This window comes from Podarcis cretensis (assembly GCF_951804945.1).
Source record: "Podarcis cretensis genome assembly, chromosome: 7".
Taxonomy (NCBI): Eukaryota; Metazoa; Chordata; class Lepidosauria; order Squamata; family Lacertidae; genus Podarcis; species Podarcis cretensis.
Window position 1 is genome coordinate 69,321,565 of NC_137176.1, and position 19,288 is coordinate 69,340,852.

The following is a 19,288-nucleotide window of genomic DNA, read 5'->3' on the forward strand; positions in this document are numbered from 1 at the left end:
CTAAACAACTGTCTTTCTCAGGCTCCAGTTTTTAAAAGCTTGCTAAAAAAATACGTGAAAGCATACTGATTCCATCATATGTTCAAGTTTTCTTAGGCCCATAAACACAGTCACACCCCAATACTTTGTAAGCAAAACAGCTTCCCACAGCTGTACATTCTCTCTAGCAAACTTCACTCTGAAACTCATAAAACTTATTGCTTTTCAAATAACAGCTGTTTTATGTTACTACTTTGCATGAGGAATGGGTTGTTCTTTGTTCTAATGAATACTTTACTTTCTGAGTGCTGAATACTTAAACTTATTATATATAAATCGGATGCATTTCCATTTACATGCACTATGTTCTCTTTTTGTTTATTTAAGTATTTTCATTTGTTTGAATACCTCCTGTCCTATGTCCTACTGAGATCCCTAAAAATCAAAGCCATCTTCTTTTGTATAGTATTTGTTAATTTCTCCAGGGGCACATAGAAACACTAGCTTTTTTGTAACTGTGCAATTCCTTTCCCCTAGAGAGTTCTCATAGCCCAAATGTCTAGCTTAAGTGCCATGATACTTTCCTTTTTCTTCATGCTAGGGCTGAGCTATAGGTAGCTCTCAGATGAGCCAGAAGCTGAAACAGACTAAAGAGACTGATAGGAAGACTTTTACAGCCTTTTCTATCCAGAAGGGCCCAATGGCCAACTTGGGGGGAGGGGAGGGACTAATCCAGAGCCTGAGAACATTTCACTAGGAGGAACTTGTTCCAAATGGCAGCTACACAGAGAATGGAACCCAGTTCTAGCCCTGGCAGCTCCTGGCACTTCAGGGACACAAGGATTTTAAAAAAGCATTTCCATGCAATTTCAACCATAGTATAAGCTTCTCTGCTCAGACTTAATTATATTCCAGGCTCATTGGATAATTTAGCAGGATCTTATTAGTGGCTTATGGAATTATGAGTCTTCTTCTCATTCTCAAAACATGTCTATTCTCATATTCATGTTATGTATTTTCCCTTCCTCTTGACCTAATTCTACAGAGGTGTGGCTTCTCTACATTTAGCTTGGAGGAACTCCATAATACAGTATGTGCATCTTTAGGCAGCTTAGGCTGAAGTCCTATGTACCTTCCAAATCAGTAAATCTAAATGAGCACAGTGGGACTTACTTCCAATTGTGTGCTGAAAAATCATATATTTTTTTTTAATGAATGCCCTTACCCTAGCCATATTTACTTAGATTTAATTATCATTGATTTCAGTGGGCCTACCGTATATCCATCTAACAGTGCTTAAGCTTGTGGTCCTGTTGTACACTCCATTTTAGTTTTTTCTACACCTTGAACTTTTAAGATACAATTTGCAGTGGCTCACGGGAATACTGTTCCCTTACGTTTCCAGTGGTCAGGCATGTGTTGTTGCTTAAGTAGCTAAAACTTTACCACCTGAAGACAAGGGAGAGGTGTCAGCCAGGTTCAGGGGAACCCCAAGTTTTGCAGAAGACAAAAGCGCTTTCTTTCTCAAGAGTGGATTATATGTGCCAAATGAAATACTACTACTTTTCTCAAGAGTAGATGATATGTGCCAGATACTATTAGTTTCAAAAACCTAGAATAGTCATGTTGTCTGAACATCTCAACTTTACCCCAGGAATAAAGAGTAAATTACAGTCGAATCAGAGCCCAGCCATTCTGAATTCTGTGTGGCGCTTAATAATTGAATCTATAGGACAGAAAAAAACTAAACAGTTTAAACATCAAGAACCGATGTTTTGACAGAACTGAAGTAATACTGCAACACAGCACATATGTGTATGTGAAAACACACAAAAGATGTTGCATATGTGGTGTTTTGTGTGTGTACATTATCCCTCACCAGATAAAATTGTGTGCCCTTCACACTTAATATTAGAGATGACTGACCCTCATCAGGATACTACAATTTCTTTCTTGCAACTCTTCGTTGGAATCCATTGCAGTGTATATATGATTGGGACCAGATCATAGAAGGGAATATGTTCAGTACCCTCCACACCCTTCTGGCTTTCAAACAATGTGAAATATTTAACAAAAGTAGTAATCAGAAGCAGATAAACATGTTTTCAGGGGAAAGGAACAACAACAAAAAACAGATGGGAGAATTGTAGTCAGTTTTTTTCCATGCCAATGGCCAATATCCCTAGTAACAACAACCATCTATGCATATATTCTCTCTCCTGCAATACAGCAGACTAGCTGAAGTGACTTTAAGATATACGTCTGTCAACTACCTTGCTGGGAATTATCTATAAAGCAAATTCACATGTAAAGTATAAGAAGAACCAAACTGCCATTTATTTATTTATTTATTTATTTATTTATTTAGGTCTAATGGAAAGTTTTGCCTACTTTACACTGATAGAAGTTGGTCTAATAAAATATCATCTTAAATGCTCTTCATTGCTAGATATTCCTATAAATGCTATTCAGATAAATGTTATAAATAGTTGGTCTATATGCTGTCCTATAAGTTTAGTATGTTTACAATTCATATTGCCTCATTTCAAAGTGGATATTGTAGAGCTGTAAAAGATTTATTATGTTTTTGTATATGCTGGAAGCTGCCCAGAGTGGCTGGGGCAACCTAATCAGATGGGCAGGGTACAAGATAATAATGATGATGATGATGATGATGATGATGATGATGTGTGTAATAATTGGGACTTTTCAGTTTAGAAAAAGGGCAAGCAAGAGGGGACATGATAGAGATTTATAACATCATGCATGATGTCGAGAAAGTGGATAGAAAGAAACGGACACAACTAATATCCATGAATTTCAATGGGTCTACTCTGAGTAAGGGATCCAACCCTATTACTCATCTATTCAACAAAGGTGCTAGTCGCTGACTACTTTTGTAGTTTCAAAATAACTTTGTAATATATGTTTTCCCATTGATTGGGACTTCATTAGTATAAATAAGTAAATTATATCCTGAAATGTACTGTGGTTATTGTAGATTGCTGTTACTATAATTTTGTCTCACGAGGCTGCTGAAAAATTGCGATTGAGATTTTTAAGGGAAAGCTGATTATTGCTTTAATTTTCAAGAAATGTTCCATATGACTGTCTTCGGCCTGGAACAAGGAAGGTGTTTGCCAGGAAAGTGGTTACACATCCTACATGACGGAAAGTCTAAATTGTTTGGACTCTGCCCAATTTCTTTAAGTCAGCAAAGCAGAAACTCCCATAATGTGAAAGAATATTATCAGCTGCTTTTTGTTCTGTTTTCCCAAAGTTGCCTAAATTATGGCAGAGTTATAGTTGTGGGATTTGGGGAGAATGCATTAATCCAAACAAATGGACATTTTTTTATTTTTTTTTAAGTAATATGATTTTGGAACGTAAAAAAGAAATATAACAGGATCTAGCAGCTAGTTCATAATGGCTTAGTTGGCACTGTTAGGAATGCCGTACTTGGTAAAATTTATATGAAACATGACATTATTTCAAGGGCAAAAAATGGAAACTTTGTTCTTTTTATTAGTCCGAATGATCTAAGAAACCACTTTGTGATTTGATTATGTTTATCCTTTGTTTAGAATAATTCTTTAAAAACTGACACAAGCTCCACAGAGATAAATACAGTTCAGCTTCATCTTTCCAAAATCTGCAGAGCATTCCAAACAATTTAGAATGTTCTGAAAGAGGGTTTGATTAACAGGTTTACATTTAGGCAAATAGAAGATATTTGATAAGGGCACAAATATATTTTAATAAGCAGAAATTTTGGGTAATGGGAGTTGGCACAATGACAGATATACAATGTTTGATATTTTCAGGGTATAGCTTACACCATTTCACAACCACTTTCACAAATTAGTTTAGTTTTGGCATCTTGCCTAGTGCTTTGTAGATAAATATTACGTCCTGTTTATATTTAGTGAATATAAATTACCAAAATGACTACAACAATGCTTCTTGCTGTCAAAGAGCAATACAAGCCCAGTATGGTGTAATGGCTAGAGGGCTGGCTGGGAAGGCCCAAGTTCAAATAGCTGTGAAGCTCAATGGGAGGCCCTGAGGCTAAGTTGCCTAATTTATAAGGTTGTTGTAAGGGGGGGATAGGGGACGGAGAATAGCATGCATGCATCTTTCAGCTTCTTGGAGGAAGAATGGGATAATAATGTAAGTAAACAAGTCATGGTGAACTATGAGGCCGGGGTTTACATTATAAGCTTGGTAACACAGAGGGACAAAACTACAGTGATACCTCAGGTTAAGAACTTAATTCATTCCGGAGGTCCGTTCTTAACCTGAAACTGTTCTTAACCTGAGGTACCACTTTAGCTAATGGGGCCTCCTGCTGCCGCCGCGCCCCAGCTGCGCGATTTCTGTTCTCATCCTGAAGCAAAGTTCTTAACCAGAGGTACTATTCCTGGGTTAGCGGAGTCTGTAACCTGAAGCATCTGTAACCTGAAGTGTATGTAACCCGAGGTACCACTGTAGTTTGCAGAACAGTAAGTGGCTTCATTGGACAGTTGCCAGATCCACAAATTGCTCATTCCTTTAAATGCTCTTTTAAGGGAGAGCGAAGGATGCTGCTGTGTTCAACCATGCCCACTTATGTCCTCCACCATTTGCTATGGTGGTGCTCAAATAAGGTCCTCTTGATGGGGAGAACAGGTGAGGGGAATCAAGGTTGAAACAAGGTGTGAAGCGTAGAGGCTACACCCTTTCTCAGAGGGTTTAAAGGTGTGACATCATATTTCTTTACCATTTATCCACATAATTAGCTGCCCCCGGTGAGAATTGGAAAATTCACAATGAATTGATATCACAACACAATAAACTGGTTCTGCAGGGGAGAAGGAGAGTCAGTATGGTACAGTGTATAGTATAGACTGGAACATGGAAGACCTGGGTTCAAATCCCTGCTCAGCTATGAAACTCAGTGGGGGACCCTGGGCTAATCACAGTCTCTCATGCTTTTCGCTCCTTGGAGGAAAGGGAGTATATCAATGAAACAAACAAATTGACCTAAGGATGCCATTTTTGGTAGACGCTCCGTGTGGGGTACAACACGGAGCGTCTACCAAAAATGGCATCCCTGGGTCAATTTGTTTGTTTCATTGATAACCTGCTAATGTGAAGTTCTTCCTTCAGTGTTGTATGGAGAGAGTGGGGCTTTTCTCAGCCTGGAACTCCGTTCTAGCACCTCTCAGGTGGGCTTCATTATCATTCTAAAGAACGAGTGAGGTGTTCATGGTGAGTTCCAGCACCTTTTTCTTCTTCTGGAAAAATAGCAGTGGAAGAGAGAGACTAGTTCTAACCAAATCACTGCTTCCCAAAGGATCCAGTTCCTGAATATTGTTCCGTACTCACCACATTTTAAGTAACACCCTAGGTTTCTTCTAAACTGTAAATTTTTCTAGGCGATGACAAAGGAAACTTTTGTGTTTAACCTTGAGCAGTCAGAGTCAAGTTTATTTTGGCTGCACTGTGATAGTCAAGAAAGAGAACAGCGCTCAAACAACTAGCACAGAGTTTGGTATGTGTCAGACTGAGTACAGCACCATTTCTACACCCACGTGCTTTGTCTCACCTGAGAGTCCATGAAGGCAACTTTAATTTCAAGGATTGTGAACGTTACTTCCATTCCTCCAAACTCTGCAGTCCAGATGTATGGCGTGCTTAAACCAAATAGGGAATCTCAGATCAGAGGGCCAAATGCAACCTTCCAGGTCTCCCCATCTGGCCCTCAGAACTCTCTGCAGGCCATCTACCCTCTCCCTAAACCATACCCCTCACTGGCTCTGCTATCCCACCTGAATGTCTTTGCCTGGCTGCAATGTGTCCTTGGACTCTGATCATGCCTCTGGCTTGTCTGCTCCTGTTCATCAGGCAGTGGCTTTTTCCACCTGCCTTGCCCCAACCTTAGGAGTCTTCCCCAGACCATGTCTTTGAGAACTGCAAAAGCAGCTGGGAAGAGAGAAGAGGATATATATATATATATATATATATATATATATATATACACACACACACACACACACACACACACACACACACACACAAATTTTATAAGTTGTGTGTCCTTGTTTCTCAATTTGATCCTTTTACATAGTTTTGTGGTATTTAATGCATTGTGACTTGCTGTTATTTTTACTGATTATAGTTTAGTAAAAAATTTTTTTAATTGTAATTGATGTGTGAACTGTATAATTATTATTTGCTATTTAATTTTACTGTTTACTATTATATTCTAATGCATTGTTGAATATTGCTTTATTTGATATAAGTTGTTTATTTTAAAGTTATTGTGGCTTTTTCTGGTATTGGATCAGATTGTTATGAGGTGTGTGATCTTTGCCGTCTGTTTTGTTGTTTCTTCAGCTTGTAAACCACCTTGTGTATAGTCATATAGAAAGGCAGTATACAAATTAAAAGTGAAATGAAAAAATGAGAAGGGAAGGGGGGTAGGGAGGGTGTGTGTTTGTGTGTAGAAAGTAGCCTACTGTAGAAAGGTGAAATTCACATTTGTTATTTCCACACACACCCCTTTGCCTCTGACCCTGCCCTCCACAGACATGTGGCCCCCTGAAGGTTACTCAGATTGGAATGTGGCCCTCAGGCTAAACATGTTCCTTAAAAAGGTAAAGGTAAAGGACCCCTGACAGTTAAGACCAGTCGCAGATGACTCTCAGGTTGCAGCGCTCGTCTCGCTTTACTGGCTGAGGGAGCCGATGTTTGTCCGCAGACATTTTTTCCGGGTCATGTGGCCAGCATGACTAAGCTGCTTCTGGTGAAACCAGAGCACTGCACAGAAATGCCATTTACCTTCCCGCCGGAGCAGTACCTATTTATCTACTCACACTTTGATGTGCTTTTGAACTGCTAGGTTGGTAGGAGCTGGGACTGAACAACAGGAGCTCACCCCGTCGTGGGGATTCGAACCACGACCTTCCGATCGGCAAGCCCTAGGCTCAGTGGTTTAGACCACAGCGCCACCCGCGTCCCTCCAACATGTTCCTTACCCGTGGTTTAAGTTATCACTGGCCCCTTACCAACCCACAGCTGACTTGCACAGGAAAATTGTCCACTGTGTAGTTCACACAGTTGGCTTCCAACATCTTCAGGGGATGATGGAATTCTTCCCTTTCCCCAGGACATCTCGCTTCCCTTTCCCATGAACACAAGGTATGGAAGATCATGCCTTAGAATGAAGTTCATGTCAGCTGCTCCAACAGGATTATAGCAACAATGCAATGGGAAGGTCAGTTTAAATATGTGCTATGCTCTTTGTGTCACTGCAGTTCAAATTGAATCTAGATCGAAAACCACATACACATTGTCCACTTCTTTCAGCAGCACCTGACTAAGGGCCTTAGTTGGTAAGTTGTTGTTATGTTGGCATCCGTCTGTCTTGAGAGACAATGGAGTGAGCCTCCAGGGATGAAGTCAAGCTGCTGCGTTAGCAACACTAAAGTGACTTCCTCAGGGCGCAAGGCTGGGCAGTGTGTAGCCTGGGCTGCCCAGATGACAACACACGCACACCCTTTGGCCTTGTTGATGTGGTCCAAAGCAAAACAGAGTTATACCTTTGTTAGCAGCTTAGCTTAGTTGCCGGCAGGAAGTGTACAAGGCACCATCCAGTAATCTTAGGGACTCCACTCCAGATTTATGTAGGGTTTTCTTCTCCAGAAGATATCCCGCAAGGCTACAGAGGTTTAGGATCAGAGTTTTCCATCTGCCCACCACCAACGTTGCAAACGTTAATTTGTCAAGTTCTGTCCCCGAGTGAACTTGTTGTTCTTGTTTGTTTTTCAGTTGTAAATTACTGTGCTTTGAATAACCAAGGCTGTCAACATGAATGCATTAATACTGAAGACTCCTACTACTGTCAATGCCGCAAAGGGTTCATTCTCAATCCGGATAAAAAAACCTGCAGGCGTAAGTTTTCCACATCTATGCTCAGTTCTTTCAGATAGTAGCACTCAGGTGCATACAGTCTGTTGTAAGGGGAAGTGCCACAGTTCCACCATCTGTTTTGCATGCAGGAGGTCCTGGCTACAGGCCATGGTATCTCCAATGAAAAGGATCTCAGGTTGCAGATATTCTAGAAGGGCCATTCCTAGTAGGTGAACTGGCCTAGATGAAGTACTTCTGTAATGTACAATTAACAACACACTTGATGGCCCTTGTGGTCTCTTCCAACTTCCAACTCTATGATTCAACACGCTTTAGTACATGTGCCTATATGATACAGGTGGCAGAAAGCATGGCTTCATGTTGGGGGAAGTAGGGGAAAGAGAGTGTTGCCAACTGAGCCTCCTCCTTTGCCACCGTTCCTGGCAGTCAAAAGAAAGCAGGGTGAAAGGAAGGGAGAAGAGTCTTGTGCTGGGTCCAAGGAAGGAAGCCAGGCTGACCAGCTGGACGGCCGGTGGAGTAGCAGCAGCATCAGGAAGAGGAGGAAGGGGGAAGGAGGCAACAGGGCCACTGCCATCCTTGCCATGGGAGGTTGCGACTCTCCAGGCTGGCAGACCCCTAGCCACCCATCCAGCTGGCCATGTCAAATAAAAACAAGGAGAAAGTGAGCTAGGTCAGGCCTGAAGAGAAGACAGCGGCTGGAGGAGACCCTGGGCAGCAGCAGGCCCTGAAGGTTGTGGGAAAGGGTGTAGCTCAGCGGTTCTGAAACCTGTGGGTCCCCAGATGATGTTGGACTACAACTCCCATCATCCCTGACCACTGATCATGCTGGCTAGGAATGATGGGAGTTGTAGTCCAAAAACATCTGGGGACCAGCTGGTGGGGTGCAGGCCGGCCTCTGGGGGGCTGGAGTTTAAGAGGTAGCAGGGGCAAGAAGATTATGGGAGTCATAGGTGGGCATTAGAGCTAGCTGGGCTTCAGGGAGGGGTTGTCTGTATCATGGAAAACTTTAATAAAAATATTAATGTGCAAAAAAACAAAAAAAGCCCCTTCTGTAGACTAGAAGGTCCCTATTTGCATCTGCGGAATGTTGGGGTTATGGGTCCAACAAGACCAATTAGATGTATTCTGTTCCCATTAGTGGCTGGCAGGGTTGCATGGCTGGGGCTGTATCATTTTCTGGACCTCCTAACCCCTCAGGTTGCTGCCAGTTATTGAGAGGGCAGGACAAAGCAAAGCAGCACTGACCTCAACATGGTGTAGATATAGCTTTGGGAGTGTCAGACTGGCCTGCGGTTTGCTTCTGTCCCCAGATTTATAAAGATTTTCTTCAATTTTCTGTGAAAAACTAATGCTCTTCTTATAGTCACATCTCTGGCTAAAGCCTTTATAATGTTGATTACAGTCTGCTCACTTTGTGTACTACTCCTGTTACTTAAATAATAATAATTCCCCCCTCCCTCCCAATCTTCAGGACCAGACTACTGTGCAATGCAAAATCACGGCTGCCAGCAGGAGTGTGTCAATACAGATGAATCCTATCACTGCCGATGCCAGCAAGGCTTTACTCTCAATCCAGATAAGAGAACGTGCAAAAGTATGTTGTCCTAAAGTGTATAGTAAGTTCATCTGTTTTTACTTCTCAACATCACCATCACAGCTTTTTTTTAGTTCCTTTTTGCCATTTTGAGGCATAACTTTTGAACATGCCTTTAAAAACCGCCTACTCCTTATGTCTTCATTATAATTCCTAAAATCAACCAACAACCCTCCCCCCCACATAGAAATATCTCTGTGTCGACTTAAAGCAGCACATGTGCATTAAGAAGCGGTCCCATGATGTTCTGCCAAAACACCATCCCTAAGCCTCTTTAAAAGCCAGTATGAAACTTAGAAGTTGCACTGACTTTTGGTGGCTGGTTTGCATGGAGGATTTTGCATGTTACATTTTAAACTTTATATAATACAATAGTGCAAAGTTTATTTGACTATATTCCCAGAAACAACCAGAGCCATGCATTTTGGAGAACAACACTAACACAAAGAAACTGAGGAAACCACCCTAAGAGGCAGAATTGCATCTAGGGTTGAATGGTAGGCTCTGTCAGGAGCTTGTCCTACACTCGAGTAGGACCCTGGTAGAGACACATGCCTGACTGGCATGTTCTCTCCCTCCTGGTCAATCGTTTGGGAGCTTCAAAAGCTTTCTTCAGCCCGAACATCACAGCGACTGATGCCAACAGACATCGGCACACTTAGGGATCCACAGAGTGTTCGCAGCTTGCGTGACAGACCTAAGCAACTCAGCACGTTGGCTAATCTACTTTATTTACATATAAACACACACGGAGCACTGCAACATGGCTCCCTCTCTCTCTAGCATCAGACAGCAAAGAGAATGAACAAAGGACAGTAGTCTCACTTCATGGAACACAGTAACATAAACATCCTGTCTCTGTCACTTCCCACTCTGTGGAGTCAAAACATATACCATAATGTGACAGACAACAATCCCATGACTGCAGTCATGGAACAGGAATTGTGTGGCTATTCCCTCCCCCCCCACAGGTGGAATAAATGAAGACAACGGACACAGAGTTTTAGGTTAATGGGCGAAAATGGCCACAACTTTATTGATTACAGGAAAGAAGGGTATTGGCTTTAGGCATTGGCCCTAACCGACTATCCGGTCTGACCGGGAAGGGTTAAACACCAACAGGGGGAGCCACCCGAGATGCATATCCCTAGGCGCTCCCCGATGGGTTACCGCTCGGGGGCGCGCTTTAGGCCCTAGCCTCCGTAGGTTTCGGACGAGGCGTCGCCCCTCGGAGTCCTTTAACGAACTACCCTTCAAGCATTGGGGGAGGTGATGGCGTTCCTCCCCCCCAACCTCATCTGCATGATAATACCCCGGCCAATGCCTACCGCCAAAACCGAGGGAGTTGTGACGATTTGCTACGAGGTAGGCGAAAAAACCAAGTGGCTCACAAAACCAGCCAATTAGCCAAATGGAAAAACTCCTACCAGGCCCCTTGCGGCGACCAGCCGAAGCCCATAGCAAGGTCAGTGGCAAAACCTAAAGGGCGGGTGGGTGGGAAACTGCGTCGTCTCCAGGGAAGAAAGGGGGCGAGCCAGGGGCTGCCCTGACCTTACGTGGCCCTAGGAAGGCCCGCCCCTGCCGCCAGCCAATTGGCTGGCACCACAGGGTATGCTAATTGGGTGAATCCCTGTCTCCTGCGAGGCTGACGCCAGCCTCGCAGAGTGAGTGTGGGCGGGGTCGTGATCCCACAACCCCCCCTCCTCCTGAAGGTCGGAAGGGGCATTGTGTGGCTATTCCCTCCCCCCCCACAGGTGGAATAAATGAAGACAACGGACACAGAGTTTTAGGTTAATGGGCGAAAATGGCCACAACTTTATTGATTACAGGAAAGAAGGGTATTGGCTTTAGGCATTGGCCCTAACCGACTATCCGGTCTGACCGGGAAGGGTTAAACACCAACAGGGGGAGCCACCCGAGATGCATATCCCTAGGCGCTCCCCGATGGGTTACCGCTCGGGGGCGCGCTTTAGGCCCTAGCCTCCGTAGGTTTCGGACGAGGCGTCGCCCCTCGGAGTCCTTTAACGAACTACCCTTCAAGCATTGGGGGAGGTGATGGCGTTCCTCCCCCCCAACCTCATCTGCATGATAATACCCCGGCCAATGCCTACCGCCACCGAGCCGCAAGCCGGCTCGCCGCCAATACCCTCAGACCTGTAACCAATCCCTAAGGCCTTGAAAATTATCTGCCAACCAAATAACATTGCCAGCATCAGATAGATGCACGCCATCCCAGCGATAAATGCACGCCATCCCAGCGATAAAGCATTTCCTTGTCAAACCGTATGCATGGGTGCTGAATGACCCGACCGCCCCATGCGGCCACTCTACGAGCCACCATGCGCTCCACAATCCTCCTAGCTTTGTTCACAGCCACGGGTTTTTCTGCATCCCGCCAACATCGCCTTTCCAGCAAAGATGACCAGATTATTGTAATGTTTTCATGGGATGCCCTCAACAATTCCAAGTCATTGATAATGTTCCATATCAAGTCCACCCCTTTCCTATACGCCAAGTCGTTCTCGCTCAGCTGGATGACCAGGCACTGGGTGGGCCCTCAATGCCACTCCCACCCAGGGCTGCCACTCTACGCACCACCGCCCAATGCCAGGCTTTCCTAGCCCTGTTTATGGCTATCGGGCACCTGCAATCTCTCAAGACCCGCCTCTCCATCCACGAGGCCCAAATAAAATAGTAGTGACTTTGGGTAAGAGGCCTTAAGTTCCTCCAAGTCACTAAAGATATGCCACATCAAGTCGACTGCCTTTCTGTAAGCTAACACTTTTCGCCTAATTGGTTAACTAAAGCATCTGGGGGCCCCTCCGCCGCCGCTCTGGCCCTAATAGCGGGCAACATTTTTGGCCCAGCGCATTCTCCTTCAAGAGATCCAAGATATATTTATGTAGCTAAGGTGCGGCCCGAGACCGGAATTGATGGCGCGGACCCTGGCCCAATGCACCATGCTGTGCCCGATTATCCAGATGCGCGCCCTCGTAGCTCCTGCACCCTAGGTCCCCATTAGCGGCATGGTTTATATCCCAGTGGACGGTGCAGGGCCTATACTCCAAATATGCATCACAACGTCACCTGAAAGCAAAAGAAGGTAACAAAGCCAGGTCAGGTATACTGTGAACAATCACAAGGTCTTATGAATATATCCTTTATATGCATCAGACTTCCCTTAATGCATCAGACTTCCACTGCCCCCAAGTCCTTCATCCTTTCAGATGAGAGTCCCAAATGCACTGCTGTGGTGGCGGCCCCAATCCGAAAGGAGTTAACCGTGAATTTAGCTGAGGGTAAACCTCAGGCAGCAATCGCCCTTCGCATAACGTGCATGGACTGATGCCGTGCAAGGCCGGAGCCATCCCAATGTTCGAGGGATGGACCTGAGACGGTTGGTCCCATGTACATGAATTGTTTAGTGTCCTTTACTGCTGATCGGTTTTGGAACATTGGACATGCAGGACTAAATTGGATCTGAACAAGGTCAGGTCTCTCAAACTTCCTCGGGCAATGGAATCTGGTTGGCCCTTACAAACCACTTCGCCACTGCGCATAACGCCAAAGGCAATGGAGTATGCAGCTGTAAATAACTGGGCCTTGTCCTCGGACCAACAGATACTTCTTAATTTTCTTTCTTCTTGTTTTTTTTTTATGGTTTATTATTATTATTATTATTATTTTACATTTATTTATTTATTTATGAATTAGCATAGAATGTCATAAGTTAAGGGCCTTCTACCATCACTTTTAGGAGGCTGCGGCCTGCGCCAGCCCCACAGTGCCCTTTACACTAAGAAGGCCACACCAGGGTCTCTGGATTAAACAACCTTACAGAAAAAGGAGATTGCCGCCTACTGGATGTTTAAGAGTCTTTGCTGCACGACCCAGCACTCTCCAATGTACCAAGTATTGCAGAGCTTCAGCCTTGGTAGGAGGCGTGTGAAGCTTAGGATTTTTTAATTTACCTTGAGGTGTGTCAAGCGTAGGTTTTTTTTTTTTTTTTTTTTTTTTTTTTACTATTATTATTATTGTCATTATTATTATTATCATTATCATATTTATAATTATTATTTTATAAGTTTGCCTTGAAACTCCATAAAGTCCACCCAAGCCCTTTTAAAAGATCTAAGCGTGGGCGGGGCTCCTGAAGCTAATACTCCCTTCAGGACATCATGTTCCCAAGGCTCCAAAGGTGCTCCCGGAATGGCTGTGGCAATTCGCTGCACCTGTGCATCCGTGATGCCCTTGTTAACCCCAGGGGTAAATTTGTTAGAGAAGTAGATGTTTATTTCTAAGCACTAAAGGTCAAAGGTCCGGGACAGGTTTGCCACTCTAGGAGTGCGATAATTGTTTAGACGGGACACTTCCCGAACTGATTCTTTGGTTTGGGGGGGGGGTTCCCCGAGTTAGGGGGTAATGAAATGAGGATCCTGAGGCCATAAGAGAAACTCTTTGCTGCCTCTATTTTAGGGTATCTATCGAGAAGGGTTCTAAGAGGTGAGAGCTCAACAGAAGAGAACATCCCAGTCAAGGGCCAAATTGATACCAGTTTCTGGCTGTTCTTTTTGGCGGGTCTGTGAGCTTTTCAAGACCCCTGATGGAAATGCCCCCTGGCTGCCCGGAAAAGGCTGTTTACCTTTAAAACACGAAGACGCTGGGTGGTTACCTAGGCACTTCTCACATTCATGCACATACTTACAATTTGGCCCTTGGCACACACCCGTGTTGTACTCCCCGCAAACCTCATGGTGAGGGACTCGCTTGGCTTCAAATTTTCCGACTTTCCTTTTCCCACATAGGGACCCATATGCTCCATCCAGTAATTCTGGTCGCTCGGAACGCAGCAGGTGGTGGGCAGCAGGAAGCTTTTCTGAATCGTCCTCGGCATCAGAAGGCTTACTTCTTTTGCTCTTCTCGGCCGAATGCTTCTTCTTACTTAGACTTCTTTCTCCCTTCCACAGCATTCCCTGTGGAATACTGGGAAAGTCTGGGGTATACTGAGAGGCAGAAAGGTTATAATTGTAAGCATGAGCCCTACCTCCCGAGGATCTGTCATTGGAAACCCAGGGACACGTAGACCGTAATTATGTGTGAGGATGCATAAATGGATTGCTACCCGAATGTGGAACCCTAAATAAGGAGGCCAAAGTGCAAAGGAGCTCCTCACTATTTCGGAAGAGGCCGTAGTGACCATGGGCCTGAATTGTTGGTAAAAGGTTTCCAAAGCAGAGGAAACACTGACTAGGCCTGTGGGTTGCAGGGCACAGGAGGCTACCCTGACCCATCTTGGACACAGGACCCACTGTTGAATCATTGGCTGCTCTCAGCACTGCTGCGGTGGCCGCGGAGGTGCCAGGGCGGTCCACAACGTTAGGTGGCGTATCCGGGATGCATTCTTGGGTGAGCGCAAGAGGTGCCGCTGCCACCTGGCCTGCGGGCCTATATTGCCTATAAAATGTCTAAAAAGCATTGAAAAACTGTGCCAAAGTATGTGGGTTACTAGGCACTACGAAGGCCTGAGGCCCCTCTTGGTTCCCTTATGCCCCCCCCCCCAGATACAGCAGGCATTACAAAGCCTGGGACCCCTCCTGGTTCCCTTGTGCCACCCCAGATATAGCGGCATTTTGAGCAGACATAGTTTGATACCCTTAATTAGCCTGGTTCAGTAAAATCAACGCCAACTAGCTTGGATTATATGCGTGAGCTGCGAGCAATATCACGGTAGTTCAGTATTGTCTGCACTGGTGAGTTTAAAGGAATCAAAGATGCCTAACTAATCTCCAACAAATTGTATTTAGCTGCAAACAATATCACCGTAGCTCATTATTATCTGCACTGGATAGCAGACCAAAATACCAGCCCACACCTCAAGCCATGTATTTAGAGGAATACTAATGTCAGCAGCTATGCAGCAAGCTAGAGGTAGAATTATACATTGTAACCCAGCAATACAGCAGTGAAAAATGATAAGTTGACTTATGCAACAAACCTATAAGCAAAGCAAAGCTCCCAAAAGCCCTTAAGCACTATTATCAAAATCAACCAAATGATTTAAAATTGCCAGATTAAATATATACTTATAAACTAACTGATGAAATACCAGAAAGAGATGAACGTAAAAGAGGCATGAGCTATTTGCTTTAGATTCCCTATAACCTGTATGCAAAGCTCGCAAGAGATTGCAGGCGAAGAAACCCTTTAATAAATCAAATGACGTAAAACCTGGATCTCTTTTCCTTATAACTATGAATTAACTATACCAAATTATAAAACTTAAAGCCTAGGCAGAGAGTAAATGACACAGCTCCACAGAGCACCGCAAGCTGAATGAAATAATTTGAATTCCAATATACTATGCACTAATGCTTCAATTTGATTTAAATGTGTTTCATAAATTCCCAGAATGAAATTCTCGAGAGTGTAAGTATAAACAAAAGCAGTCAAATTAATTAGAGGATATTAATTCTAAGATTAGCCTAGCCAGAGACGCTGTAGCCAGCTCTATACAAGCTTATGCACCAAGAGGAGGGGCTCCCTGCAGCCCCTTGCATGCTCATATATAAGCTAGGCTCTATTAATAGTTGCGCTATCATCCTTTGTTTATATTGCTTATGTTTATTTCCTTTGTTTATATTGTTTATATTGCTTTTGAATTTAAAACCAAATAGAAAGTGAGGGGCACTCAAAAAGTAGATCCCACGTGGTTTTGCCTCTCCTAAAATGGCCGCCGCTGCAAGGCCACGTGGGCAATCAAAATGGCGGCCGTAATGCGTTCCCACTGCCTAGTGACAAGGAACATGTGCGGAAACACTTAACGCTAGCCCTTTAACACTGAAAAAATTCCACAACCGCAAGAGCAAAACCTGCAGGCATTCCCCACGTACCCCTTATGAACATTAATTATTTCCCTGGTTTTTCCGCCGGTTAGGCTTAAAAGGTAGGGTTTTTAAAATTACTTCCCAGGTGGAGTGCCTATAGTAAAATGGCCACCGCCCGGAAGGCCATGTGGGCGGATGAAATGGCGGCAGGGGCACGGTGGTTGCCCGGCAACGGCACAGCTGCTTCCGATGCTTTCCAAGTCTAAACTTCCGCGCGAAAATAAAACAGCCTGTAGAAACTCACCCCCTCAAGAATGCTGTTGAAATTATTATTTGACAAGAAATTCTGCCCCCTCACCCCAGCAGGAAAATGAAACACAACCGGCACCAAACGCAGCCCGCTCTCCTCCCGCAGCTGCCATCCACCTAATTGCACCACGCTCCCCTGCACAAACCCCTAGCTAAAGCATGAAGCCCCAACAGCAAAACCTGATTGGATGGGTGCGCTGCGTCCTCCGAACGGCCGTTCTTCCTTGAGCTCCTTGCAGGACAGGCAGTCAGCAGCCGAGGGCAGGCAACGGATCACCATAAAAAGCTCCACAAAGCTGAATAAATTCTTCTGAAGGGGGCATGCAGCAGCAGGCAAGGCAAGCTCCTGAGGGCAGGGAACTTGCACCAAAAACACACAGAGCTTCCTGTAAAACTACAGACGTGAAAGAGATGCTGGAAGGAAAGCACACAAACACACACACACAGTGATTTTAGCTCAATTACAGCTCCGGTGTTAAACTGCAGCAGCTGGAATGGAGCGCAAAGGGGGAAACCCCCAGAAGGAGAAAAGCCCCACAAAAATAGAGATAACAACTCCTGAAAATCAAGCAGTTTAGAAATCAAGCAACACCAGCAGCGAATGCTGAAAATTCCCTGTAAAAGAAAGGGAGCTTTTTCTGTGAAGCTACAGCATATTCCACGAGGTGCCCTGCAGCTCAAGAACAAAGGCAACAAAGAAGCAAGGCAGGAACGCTCCAGGCAAGGCAGATAAGATCTCCCACAAGCAGGAACAGCTGATATGCGGGAAACGTGAGGGCTGGCCGGGGAGAGGGGAGAAACGAAGGGGCAGAATGGAGACTGTTTAAATTAGCCGGGGAGAGGGGAGAAACAAGGGGGGCAGAACGGAGACCGTGTAAAATCAGCTGATTAAAGAGCATTCAAACCATGGGGAGAGAGGGGGAGAAGCAAAAGGAGGAACTGAGGAAACTGAGGAAAAAAAGGAGGAAACTGAGGAAAAAGGAGGAACTGAGGAAAAAAAGGAGGAAAGGAGGAAACTGCGTCGTCTCCAGGGAAGAAAGGGGGCGAGCCAGGGGCTGCCCTGACCTTACGTGGCCCTAGGAAGGCCCGCCCCTGCCGCCAGCCAATTGGCTGGCACCACAGGGTATGCTAATTGGGTGAATCCCTGTCTCCTGCGAGGCTGACGCCAGCCTCGCAGAGTGAGTGTGGGCGGGGTCGTGATCCCACAACCCCCCCTCCTCCTGAAGGTCGGAAGGGGCATTCTAACAGGCTCTTGGTAGGGGGCAGCCAAATGGAACTCCAAGAGCCAGCAGCATACATCATGGAGAGAAGGCAGCACTCACCTGACCTCCAGTCAGCAACATTGCTACTGCTGCTTACTGAGAGGTAGAGGTGGAAGGGAGAGGTTGGTGTGGTGGAGCCTATCTGGCACTCCCATTTGTGTGTTTGTACCATGCCTTCCGTAGGGACGCAGGTGGCGCTGTGGGTTAAAGCCTCAGCGCCTAGGACTTGCCGATCGAAAGGTCGGCGGTTTGAATCCCTGCGGCGGGGTGCGCTCCCGCTGCTCGGTCCCAGCGCCTGCCAACCTAGCAGTTCGAAAGCACCTCCAGGTGCAAGTAGATAAATAGGGACCGCTTACCAGCGGGAAGGTAAACGGCGTTTCCGTGTGCGGCTCTGGCTCGCCAGAGCAGCGATGTCACGCTGGCCACGTGACCCGGAAGTGTCTCCGGACAGTGCTGGCCCCTGGCCTCTTAAGTGAGATGGGCGCACAACCCCAGAGTCTGTCAAGACTGGCCCGTACGGGCAGGGGTACCTTTACCTTTTACCTTTACCATGCCTTCCTAGAGAGGCACGGGTGGTGCTGTGGTCTAAACCACTGAGCCTAGGACTTGCCGATCAGAAGGTTGGCGGTTCGAATCCCCGCGATGAGGTGAGCTCCCGTTGCTCGGTCCTGCCAACCTAGCAGTTTGAAACCTGCTCCTGCCCACCTAGCAGTTCGAAAGCACGACAAAGTGCAAGTAGATAAATAGGTACCGCTCCGGCAGGAAGGTAAACGGCGTTTCCGTGCACTGCTCTGGTTCGCCAGAAGCGGCTTAGTCATGCTGGCCACATGATCCGGAAGCTCCCTTGGCCAATAAAGCGAGATGAGCACCGCAACCCCAGAGTCGGCCACGACTCGACCTAATGGTCAGGGGTACCTTTACCTTTACCTTTACCTTTACCTTTACCTTTACCTTTACCTTTACCTTTACCTTTACCTTTACCTTTACCATGCCTTCCTTGTTGCCGCCTTGCCTGTAAGCAGCAGCAGTACGACAGATGGGAGGTCAGATGAGCACTGTAGCCCCATCACACCATCCACTACTGCCAACAGTTAAAGTTGCCGACCCTGTCTTAGTTTTCCCAAAATGAAATGCAATTCAAATCAGTCCTGCACTTTATGAGTAGAACAAACAAGCATAGCAGTCCCCATGTTGTTGTTGTTGTTGTTGTTGTTTTGCAAACCATGGTTTGTCACCTTCCCCCCACAATGCACCACATCAAAAATGAAATTTTGTGGAGCATTGCATTTTGGGAAAAATAAGATGGCAGGTGCAGTGGAGGCCCCAGTAGGCAATGTCATCACTAATGGCATCATTGGGTTTCAGCAGGTATTCTACTGGGTGTGCTAAGCAGTGATGCTGGACCT

At 45.5% G+C, this 19,288-nt stretch overlaps 1 protein-coding gene across 2 annotated transcripts in view; it reads left to right on the top strand.

The window, feature by feature from the left end:
* MATN2 (matrilin 2) overlaps window positions 1-19,288 on the top strand; it is a 61,443-nt gene that overhangs the window by 21,207 nt on the left and 20,948 nt on the right. For both annotated transcript variants that reach the window (XM_079984716.1, XM_079984715.1), the window contains exons 6-7: window positions 7,792-7,914; window positions 9,365-9,487. In XM_079984716.1, coding sequence (XP_079840842.1) covers window positions 7,792-7,914; window positions 9,365-9,487 — 246 coding nt within the window. The remainder of the gene's footprint in view (window positions 1-7,791; window positions 7,915-9,364; window positions 9,488-19,288) is intronic.